At 34.7% G+C, this 12,293-nt stretch overlaps 1 protein-coding gene and 1 long non-coding RNA gene across 2 annotated transcripts; both read left to right on the top strand.

Moving 5' to 3' along the window:
- Positions 1–1,010: 1,010 nt before the first annotated feature.
- Positions 1,011–3,515, top strand: LOC126975849 (uncharacterized). Its single transcript, XR_007731805.1, has 3 exons — positions 1,011–1,432; positions 2,799–2,996; positions 3,375–3,515. It is a non-coding gene; the product is annotated as an uncharacterized LOC126975849 (long non-coding RNA).
- Positions 3,516–4,381: 866 nt separating this feature from the next.
- Positions 4,382–11,927, top strand: LOC126975925 (heterochromatin-associated protein MENT-like). The gene is made up of 7 exons (XM_050824039.1): positions 4,382–4,480; positions 5,095–5,289; positions 6,146–6,244; positions 7,321–7,461; positions 8,725–8,937; positions 10,991–11,147; positions 11,750–11,927. The coding sequence occupies exons 1-7, from the start codon at positions 4,382–4,384 to the stop codon at positions 11,908–11,910; spliced, it is 1,065 nt and encodes a 354-aa protein (XP_050679996.1). The 3' UTR covers positions 11,911–11,927.
- The last annotated feature ends 366 nt before the right edge of the window (positions 11,928–12,293 follow it).

The raw sequence follows: 12,293 nt of genomic DNA, 5'->3' as shown, positions 1-12,293 counted from the left end.
GAAATTTAAAATGCCTCCAAAATTCATTGTTATGCCGATGACAGTACTGGAGATCGCCCTTGAAGGTATCTCTCGGGAAGTCACCTACCAGTCACATAATCACAGAATGTGATAAAATGTACTTCATTTCAGAAGTCTCAAGTTTGCGCATTAACCACATTTCTGATCATGGAGTACTTAGTATCGAAATTACGAGAAACATCGCTTCAGTCATTTCTTTGATAATTATTAACATGATGCTATGCAACACGTACACTCGTTTCTTCGCTTCTTACATAAGTCTCAAAATAATAAGTAGTAGTTTTTACTTTATTCGCAAACGCTGTCTGTGCAATACTTTATCTCCCAAAATCGCAGAATATTGTTCACGATGTATTCATGGCATAAGATAGAGACTTTCATTCCCAATATGTGAGGAGGCTTCCGCACAATCTATCCTCGATATAATGGAGCTGTTAAAGACAATATTCTAGAAAACATATTGGATGCAGCTCGACGAATGTGTAAGTAAGCGCGCGACTAAATTAAAGGTTGTGTTGTACTGGGGCTTCAGATTATTTATTTTTTTAATGAGAATATTATCAAATTATATTATAGAAACGCTAAAACATACAACATCTATACATAAAACCATCACTATGAAATATTAATCTGATATGCCATTACATTCGGTTATTTGTTTTTAGGAACGCATGACTTTTTGATGAACGTAAGACAAATTCCCAAACATCACATATAAATTCTTACTTATATTATAAAGCTAAAAGATTTTGTATTCTTATCTGTTTGTTACACTTTCATGCCTTAACAACTCAACGTTTATCCCGTAATTTTTTGGGGTTCCCGGGAGAATACAATATTAACTTTGAAACAAATTATTACGAAAGATGAATTGTCCACATAAAAATTTAGCTATGGACAGAAATAGAATAATTCCAATGTTCGGCGTAAAACGAATTTGAGCTTTTTCGTGAATCAAACACGGCCACCGAGCAAACTAATGAATTCTTTAATATGTATACCGTTTCCGAGGTTCTCGCGGTAGGAGAGCATGAATTTTGGATCAGTTTAGACTTCCAGTATAGAATACGACACATCCATATGCGAACGACAATTGATTACGTCAGCTTCCATCCTTGTAAATAATTAATTGCCCTTATCTTATGTTCGCTGTCATCAGCCTTAGCTGATCATTTTCTTAAAAATGATAAAATCTCTTATTGTATCCCAGTGTTTACCGAGCGATAAATCCGCTACATCTGGGCAGGCGCTCAATTCAATTTTATTACAATTCTCGAACGACTTATTTGATTCAGCCGTCAAAGCGAGCTCGATCGAAAGAGTTCGGTTACATTATCGGGCTCTGAAACTCACACTTGTCTTCAGACTATGCAAGTAGCGACAAGAAAACGAATACACTTCAAAGGAATAGGTAATTTGCGTAAAATATTTCGTTGTTGGATAGTGGCTCGATTTATCTTATTGAATGGATTGAAACGAGGTGGAATTGTATTTTACTGTAAGAACTATTGGCCAAAATAATGGGACTATTTCAATGAGTTGGATTTAAAAACAGATTAAGACTCACATCTAGCGATCTTTTAGCTTCACATTCTATACACTCACTAAATAATTTAATTTAATATACGTCTAGTACAATTCGTATTAAAATTTGATATTATTAATTAGCGTAATATTATATTTGTATATTGTGTGAACCAAAGTAAAGACAAGGCTGAAATCCATTCACCTGAAGGAGTTGGGGATGTATGAATTAAAGTACTTCTTGAAACAGGCATAAAGGAATAAAAGGCATTTATTTTTTCATATTGATTCCTTTAATAATTCTTTTCGATGTCATTTCTAATATACCAGACACTACTATCTCTTTGGTAACAAATGGCGCTCTGAGAAAGAACAAGTGGCACAAAAATCTCTCCCAGCATTTTTTTTTTGCTCTCGGATTTCATCGATCTAAAGGTAATGAAGTTTAGACTAAAATACTGCAATCTCAAAACGACTTCAAATATAAATAGAATTCTTAATTCTTAATTCATTCATTTTTACAAACTGTTTTATTCTGCAAGAGGTTTTTATCTTCTTTAAGATATGCATAGATTTAATGTCATATTGATCAAGATAAATCAAAATAAAATCAAAGCATGAACTGATCCAGCTTCATGAGGTTTATTTACCAAGTGTTGTTGCAATATATTATGTAATTATCGAGTCTCGTGCCAGATTTTGGCGAGACAACACGTCCTGAGGATGCCTCGTGTAGAGGCGAAACACGTGTCGAATTGTTTTGAGGACAATTTTTTTTTTATGGAATAGGAGGACAAACGAGCGTACGGGTCACCTGGTGGTAAGTGATCACAGCCGCCCACATTCTCTTGCAACACCAGAGGAATCACAAGAGCGTTTCCGGCCTTCAAGGAAGGTGTACGCGCTCTTTTTGAAGGTACCCATATCGTATCGTCCCGGAAACACCGCACAAGGAAGCTCATTCCACAGCTTTGTAGTACGAGGGAGAAAGCTCCTTGAAAACCGCACTGTGGAGGACCGCCACACATCCAGATGATGGGGATGATATCCTAACTTGTGGCGTGTCGTGCGAAGGTGGAATTCGGCGGCAGGAATCAAAATATTGGCGAAATTAACACTAAAGAAAGCTTATATCAGTTGTATAATTATGGATTTCCTTAAAGTAACGCCTAATTCAATAAATTTTCTTATGTTATTGTCACTATGGTAAATATCTATTCTATTCTATTCATAACAAACGATTTTTTTTACAGGAAGTCTATCTAACCTGCTTGAACAAGAATTATAAATAGCACAAAAGATTTTGTGATCAATCCGAAGGTTGAATTAAATGTCGATGCTTTCTACCAGAAATGATTGTGTATAATTGCGTAACCCTGGTCCTTCTGTCCCTATTACCGCACATTCATAACAAGCTAATTGCAGATGGACTTCGAAGTAAGTTAGCGTCGGTAAGAAAGAATTTATACTTCAATATTTTAACTATGTTAATTATATGGTTTTTTTTATTAGGTATATCAAGTATTGGTCAAGAATACTTAAATTAATTGGATATGAATGACCAAACCGATTTTTAAGATAAGTTTGTTATTTTTTTAAAGTGATAACCCTCACTTCTGGGACAATTACGTAATAAGTAAATAAAATTTAAAAACGGGAGCACTCCTACGGAACGCGAGAGGCCGTCGGTTCGAGTCCCGCATTGGTCATAAAATTTTGTTTTCAAATTTTATTTGTATATAAGTAATACACACAGCTATATAATGTATTATTTCTCGTATTTAGAAGCTTACGATGATTATAAATAATCTTTTATCATTAACAAACAGATCGTACTGTCAAAGACAAACACAAGTACAGCGATAGTGTCGCTGCCGCTCCGCTTGGCGCTGTGTAAGCTGACCCAACATGCTGAAGGAGAAGCGAAGTCAGAACTGCTCTCTGTATTGGGTTTCCAAACAGAAGGAAAGGCTAGTTTTTTTTTCTATAATTTTTACACAATCTCATCTGTAGAAAATACTTTATCCATGTGACATCTCACTTGCCGGTTATTGCGGTGATGTATGTTTGTGTGGTAATGTAACATAACGTAAAGTATGTCGATTCGATGGGTGACGTTATGTGGATATCTGTATGTCTGTCAACAATATCTAACTGCTTTGTGTTTTTGTCATTTCATATTGTTACTAGTTTAGATAATTTATGCATCTAAATAGACTGTGACAGCTAAGGACACGTCTACAAAAATAGCGGCGAACAGTAAACCTCTATTTTCAGCAACACACTAAAACAAATGGACTGACGTTACGCTTGAGTTAGCCGTAGCTTTTCACGCACACTAAAATAATAAACCTGGCCTATTTTCATGGGAAGGTTATCTGGCAGATAAAACATACCTAGCATGTTATGCCACATGATTAATTATAAGTGCTATATAGTTTACTCAAATATATTAGAAGTGTATTATTAATAGAATAAGAAATTTATTTTATTTTATTCGGACAACGAACAGTACAACATAATACCTACACTTAAAAAATAAAACATAAAATATAAATCACTGACCAATAAAAGTTTCCACATTTAAATAGTACATAGATAATGCGAGCAAATTCATTACAAGTACCTTTTGTATATATTATTGAATTGAAAATAATAAAATATTACTAGAAAATTATTAATGGTTTCAGTCATTACAACATAGAAATATAAATAAACAAGGACATAGAAATCTCGGTTCTATACTAATATTTTTGTAAAAGAAATATTATTAAGTCTAAAACAGGCAAGTCACTTTTTCATATAAGAGGGGTTAAACAGGCAAGAGGCTCAAGTGATGGGAAGCGATGACGCCACTGCCAATGCACATCTGCATCACCAGGGGTCTAGAGAGGCGTTGCCGGCCTTTATGGAGGGCCTACACACTTTTTTGAAGGTAACCATGTTGTATCGTCCCGGAAACTCCGCACAAGAAAGTTCATTCCGCAGTATTGTAGTACGTGGAAGAATGTTCCTTGAAAACCGCTCTGTGGACTACCGCCACACATCCAGATGGCGGGGATGATATCCTAACTTGTAGCGTATCGTGCGAACGTGGAATTCGAAGGAATCATGTGAATCAGCTCTAAGGAACATTCGCCTTCATAAATGCAATAGAAGACGCACAATGAAACGAGTTCTCTACGCAACTCCAGGTGATAGAGCCGTTCACAGAGCACTGAGTCCCCGAGAATTCGACCAGCTCTGCGTTGCCGCGATCAAATGGATCGAGCTGAGGCTGGGGTGCGCCAGACCAGAGATGACAGCAGTACTCCATGTGTGGCCGGACCTGCGCTTTGTACAGCGCAAGAATGTGAACCCGCTTGAAGTATTGCCGTACTCTATTTATGATACCCAGCTTCTTCGAAGCCAATTTGGCATTGCTCTCCAGTATCGAGGAATTGCGTTGGAGGCTTTTAAGTTGGGAGTATGCCCTAAACTTGAAGATATCTGATATCCATGCTTTCATCAAGTCAGATGCCATACTAAATTTATTTTGTAACATTTTAGGTATCGGTCTGTCTGTCTGCGGTTCAGAGTGTACTGACAACTCTAGCAAGCTTTGACTTCATTATGCTAAGCCGAATATTAACCAATGATACAGACGAGTACACTAAAACGTTTTTGAAACCTTCGTTCAGTGTTCAAGTTGATAAATTTAAATATTATCAGAATAATTCAGCTGTCAATTACGTAAATAATTTGGTAAGAACCTGTTTCCTAACTAATAAATAAAAAAAATCATTTACTCCACTGTGAGATAACAAAAAAATGACAATTCCCACATTGTTTAACAGAACTAATAAAACTATACAGGGGTCCCAAAGTTATGGGACATGAAGGGGAAGTACCTTATATATCGTAGATAGGGTATTTTACTGAAAGAAGACAATGTTATTTTAAAAAGTTAGTAATTCTGCATTCAAAGATCTTATAAAAATTACTTGCCTCAAATAATCAATGCTATCTATGGAATGATAATATCGCTACTTTTCAAACGTCGTCGTCGGCAGTAAATAACTTTCTTGAAATTTGACTCAAACATTTTACGTTGCTCCTTTCTTTTAAAATACTATGTTACTTAAGAAGAATTATTAGTTTTTGGCCATTCTTTCGATTGGCATCATAAAGGTAGGGGTGTTTTTATTTTTTACATTTAAGTCGCTTCGATTCCCAGATGAGGCAAGTAATTTTTAGAAAATATTTGAATGCAGAATTACCAACTTTTAAAAATAACATTTACTCTTCTTTCAGTAATATTCCCTATGTAGGGATATTTAAGGTACTTTCCCTTCATGTCTTGGGACTTCCTGAGTTCCTTCCTTCAACTTTGGGACGGCCCTGTATAATATTAATATTTTGTACTGTATACATGTATTCAGATTTTTCGAAGAACCTCGCTAATTAACAAATGTATTATATAATTGTATTATTATTATTTATAATTTTATATTTATTATGTGTGTTGAACTCCACGAATTTTTATTTTTTTGATATTATTGCATAATACAATTGCTTGATCCAAACACGTTTGAATTAATATTACTCTTTGTTTTTCCAGATAAGCACGAAAACTTTACAACGCTTGAAGGATATTTTAAATAATGATGATATTAATAACAGAACCTCTTTAATGTTGGTTAGTGCAGTTTATTTCAAAGTAAGTTTTATGACACTTTTTTTTTCTGTTTAATTATCAAGTCCGATAAAAAATTCAGATCTACTACAAGTCAGGTTAACTAAAATAAAAATGTCACTTTTACGGAAAATACTAATTTAAAAATACAGTTATAATTGCACGCGTTTAAATCCTTTAAACTGTTTTATTTAAAAGAAATAATAAAAGATAATAAGTAAAGAGAAGTTTTAGATAACTTTTATAAATTAAATTTTTAAATCATAAATAAGGAAGTATGTTTCATATTATGATAATAATTTCATTATTGTGCCACGTAAACTTCGTTTTTTGAGAGTTATTGGCTGCGACCGGAAAGTACTTCCAACGTAGGATAATTGTGGAAATAGCAATGAGAACGCGATCAACGGAAAATGTACTGAAATACATAAATAATATAATATGAGATTTGTAATTAAAAATATCATATATCATTATCGGTAAATCAAAATCTAGGTGCTTTAAATATTAAAGAAGATCACATATTAATGAGTGATTTGATAATCTCATCATACGACGTAATATATTCGTGTGTAGGTGATATGATATTTATTTCTTTTAATGTATATTTTATGTTATGAACATTTTGAGGTCTACTTTCATGCCTTAAGAGCGGTCAACACGTCTTATTTTTCATGCAAATGTTCGTACGTGAATACTGAGATTTGATACATCTTTCTTTAAAAAAATGTTAGTGTGGATAAGTATCGTGTGCATTGTATTTAGGTTTCTATCAAGCATAAGATACAAACAAAACAACAAAAATCCAATATCTGCTTTTTAGCATAAATTTTACACACACATATTTTCTAGAATGAGGTTTATGGAATTACTATTATTTTTTTCAATGTTATCTCTTGCTTATCATCATCAAGAGGCAGTATGCGTTGAATGAAACAACATGCTTTTCGACCCTGTTCGAGTTGACGATAGACAGGACTAAGAAGGGCCCTCTGAAGAAAAGGGCGTACCTATTGATACAACAAATTTCAAGCATGATTCATAATTTGAGGCCTAAAATCGCAAATAAATGGGTAATCTAACCAAAATTCCGATTTCAGATGACGTGGGAGATACCTTTCGATTTGAAAAAAACGCGGATCTCGAAATTTCGTGACTTTGACAGGAATATATCATTAGTTCCGATGATGAGTCAAGATAACCTTTATCTGTTCTTAATAGACGATGGCTTGGGGTTGAAGGTAAACTATTATTTTAATTTTATAAATTCTTGAATTAAATATAGTATTATATTATAATAGATCTTTATCCTTTGTCCAGCAGTCAACGTCTTCTGATGATTTTTATAGATGAGGAGGACAAATGATCGTATGGGTTGCGTGATGTTAAGTGATCACCGCCGCCCACATTATCTTGAAATCCCAGAGGAATCTCTGTCTGAGGAGTGTCAGCTTCCTTTAAGAAAAGTGTACGCGCTTATTTGAAGGTACTGTCGATATAATTATCCTCCACTTAGTTACAATTTTACTATATTGCTAATAGGTGACAAAAAACGCACGACACGCCACAGGTTAGGATATCATCTCTACTATCTCTATGTGTGGCGGTCTTCCACAGTGCGGTTTCCAAGGAGCTTTGTTCCACGTACTACAAAGCTGTGGAATGAGCTTCCTTGTGCGGTGTTTCCGGGACGATACAACATGGGTACCTTCAAAAAAAGCGCGTTCAGCTTCCTTAAAGGCCGACAGCATCCTGTGATTCCTCTGGTGTTGCTAGATAATGTGGGCGGCGGTGATTACTTCACATCAGGTGACCCGTACACTCGATTGTACTCCTTTTTCCGAAAAAAGCAAGTTCTCAGTCTTTTCTTTGTCCGTTTGCTGAAAAATATAAGTACATAATAGATTTTACTGTAACTTCTTTACCCACATATTCACACTTTCGGTACATTCAAATCAAATCAAAATCAGTTTATTCAAGTAGGTCACGAAAATGACACTTATGAATGTCAAAAAAAAATAAAATATTTTTCTTATTGAATCTACCGCTACTTCGTAAAAGGTTCAGCTAATGAGAAGAAGTAGCAAGAAACTCATTGCCACTCTTTTATATCAAGATTTACAGATCATTTCAATTACAATATTATATGTAAAATGTAAAATGATGCAACAAACACACTCAAACGTCAAATAGTCAATGTCTTACATGAGTAAGTCAAAAAAATAAATGTAAATTAATACAAAAGTTATTGAGTACAGTAGCTGCATCATCCACATACACCATAAATCAATAAAGGTATTCTGTGAGAATTTTATAGGCGATTATAAATAAATAAACATGTATATATCCATACATATATATATATACAATAACCTTCAAGAATCTGAAACCGAGTCCCCGGCAACAGGATCATCCCGCCACCACAAGCAGCGCCCGTTCACGAGCATTTGTCACAACATCACCAAGGCACTTACGGAGTAATGTACAGCATAATTCATTTTCAGATGATTGATATAAAACTGGCAACCCAAGGTTTATCAATGTTCATAGTTCTGCCTGATGATGCAAATAGTATGGCATACTTCCTATCAAGTGTCTTAACTGAACCTAATTTTATAAGATCTATTAAGAATCGAATGAAATTAAGAATGCTGACACTAAATCTACCAAGATTTAAAATAAAGTCATTAGTTAATTGGAAGTGGGACTTGCAGCAGGTAAGTGTTGAATAATAAACAGTGCATGGTGTTCAGCTGACTTTAGGTGACGTGAAGAACAAGTGCCACATAAGCGAGCGTTACGAATCACTATAATTCTAAATAATTAAAAGGCATAAAAGACATTTACTTTCTCAAAATTGATTCCTGTAGAATTCTTTTTGATGTCATTACTAATATACTAGATACTACTACCGCTTCGGAAATAAATGGCGCTTTGACAGAGAAGATCGTAATTCTAAGCTACCGTAAGAAAAAGATACGAAATTTTATGCCGCAGTAATATTTTGACACTCTCAAGAGAATCTATATTTTTAGGGTATTTTTCGTTCAAATTCAAATACAAATATTTTTATTCAAAATAGGATATAAAATCACTTATAGGAAGTCAAAAACTACCACCCATACCAAAAAGTATGGCTCAGACCTAAGAAGAACGGGCGCAATAAAATTGGGCTTCTTTTTTTATATAAAAACGTGGTTACAAAATGGTATAATAAAATTTACGATTTAATAGCCTGTGGGCGGACGCTCAATTGCCAATCAGTGGTATCATTAAGAGAGTCATTTATGGTTTAGTAACCTTTAACACACCAACGTTTTTTAACAATTATTTTGAATTTACGTAATACATTTGTTTTGAACATTTTCTGGGATCTTGTTCTAAAAGTATATACAAAACCTCACAAAAGTCTTACTAACTCGACTTAGTCGAGTAGTAGGCATTATAAGTTTGAGTTTGTTCCTGGTGTTAACATTACGGTTATAGTTTCTAGCAAATTCACTTGTGTGCTTTTGTACATACATAACGTTATCAAGAATATATTGAAAAGCAACAAACAAGAGTCAAAATATTTATTTCTGTAATTTTTCTCTCAATGATTCTTTCGTTGACCTAGAACTATGAAATTTGGCAAGTAGTATCGTCTTATACTACAGGTAAAGGGAAAAATCATAAAAAAAAAAGTACGGTAACCTTAGTTTATTAGGGTTCCATAGCCAAATGGCAAAAAACGGAACCCTTGTAGATTCGTCATGTCTGTCTGTCTGTCGTATGTCACAGTCCCTTTTTTCCGAACTATACTGTTGAAACTTGGTAAATTGTAAATGTATTCTGTGAACCACATTAAGATTTTTACACAAAAAAAAAACAATTAATTTAGGGGGTTCACTACAACTGAACTTTTTTTTATAAACCCATACGTGTCCCCCAGCATCTATGGTATCCATAGTTTTGTAGATGTTGAGATTAGGTCTTATAATTATATTGAAGTTTCCAATATCATTTTTTTCTAAGCTGAATAGTTTGCGCGAGAGACACTTCCAATTTGGTAAAATGGGTCCTCCCCCCCCCCCCTTAACGCTTAAAATCAGAGAATGATAAAACTAAAAATATATTATGATGTACATTACCATGAATACTTCCACCGAAAGTTACTTTGAACGAGATCTAGTAAATATTTTTTTTAAAACAACGTTCAAAGTTACAACAACAAGAACTTTTATATTATGTTACTTGCTGCTTCGGAACCACAATATTGTAATTCTTTTTTTATGGAATAGGAGGACAAACGAGCGTACGGGTCACCTAGTGTTAAGTGAATACCGCCGCCCACATTCTCTTGCAACCCCAGAGGAATCACAAGAGCGTTGCCGGCCTTTAAAGGTGTACGCGCTTTTTTTGAAGGTATCCATGTCGTATCGTCCCGGAAACACCGCACAAGGAAGCTCATTTCACAGCTTTGTAGTACGAGGAAGAAAGCTTCTTGAAAACCGCACTGTGGAGGACCGTGGTCGTCCAGGTGGTGGGGATAATATCCTAACTCGTGGCGTGTCGAAGCGCGAATTCGAGCTGCTCTGCGTTGCACGCGGTTAAATGGATCGAGCTGATACTGGGGTGCGCCAGACCAGAGATGACAGCAATACTCCATGTGTGGCTGGACCTGCGCTTTGTAGAGCACTAGAATGTGCCCCGGCTTGAAGTATTGTTGTTATTATTTGTTGATAAGCTATTCTTATTTCAAATAATTGTTAACTTAATCTGTGATTACAGATGGGCTTGCAAAAAATATTTCTAAGTAATGAAACAGGGTTAGACAGTGCATTGAAGAACAATACCAAAAGGCACTTATATGTAAGCGTCGTGAAGCAGAAGACCTTTATCGAGGTTGATGAGATGGGGGTGTTGCGTGGAGATGGTCTTAGACATGGTGAGACACATAAAATATTTATAATTATACGTTATATTATCGGTCACTGAGTGCAGTCTATTACTGTGGTATTTCTTCTTTAATATGTTATGGCATTTTTAATGTTAAAAACTCAACCCAGGTCAAATAATCAGGTATGATTTTGTCACATTTCGGCCATAGTTTGTGAATTTCCACAGTGATTATTTACAATATTTCCTTCTACTATCTCTAACATAAATTGGAGTTGTAACTACTTATTCGTTCCTATTATCTCTTGCATAATGAAATATAGGTACTAAAAATAATTGGCGACCACGTATCGGAAGACGCAGTGTTGGACACAAGATGGACCGACGATCTGGTCAAGATCGCAGAAAATTGTTGGGTGAGGGCAGCGCAAATCTTTGGGGGAGGCATTTGTCCAGCAGTGGACATCTTCCAGCTGAAGATGATGATGATCATACGTGTTTCAAATTGTGAAAACTTTGAAACAACTCGCAAATCGGAAGTTTGTCATCAGAAAAACATAACATCAACTTTCTTATAACTTTTAACATGCACTATTGTGAGCGCTGTTATCCTGTACTTTAAATCATAACCGATAAAAACTTTTGTTGCAGAATTCGAGCGTTCACAGGATGACATAATATCCATGACAAATCCTACGCTGGAGTTCACTGCAGATAAACCGTTCTACTTCAGCATTTTGATTCATCACGATCTATCCGATTATAAAAACACAGAGGATCTTCTAAATGGTGTCTATTATGGGCCTCAATAAATAATTTTTTTGTTTTACATTGCTTTTATTGGCATTATCATTTAAAACATTGGCAGAAGAAAACGTTGTCCCTTTTTACTACACCGTTCGTAACACGAAGAATTTTCATAAATCTATACATAGAATACAATCGTAACAAAAAAAAACTGTAGTTTGAATATTTTTGCTGAATTCTAAAAGTAATACCGAATCTAAAAAAGTACTATACAGGATTTTTGTACGTTTGTCTGTATGTTTATACGGGCAAAACGCAAATCTTCCTAATACTTTTAATTTTAATTAAATAATGTATGAATATTAACAATAGATCGAGGCAACATAATATTAGTTTGATGATTAAATTTAGCAACTAAATTTTTCCTTTCTTAAATTATTATTACTCG

Source organism: Leptidea sinapis, chromosome 38 (assembly GCF_905404315.1).
Source record: "Leptidea sinapis chromosome 38, ilLepSina1.1, whole genome shotgun sequence".
In the NCBI taxonomy this organism is placed as follows: Eukaryota; Metazoa; Arthropoda; class Insecta; order Lepidoptera; family Pieridae; genus Leptidea; species Leptidea sinapis.
Note: the sequence above shows the minus strand (reverse complement) of the source record. Positions and strands in the feature narration are given on the sequence as shown.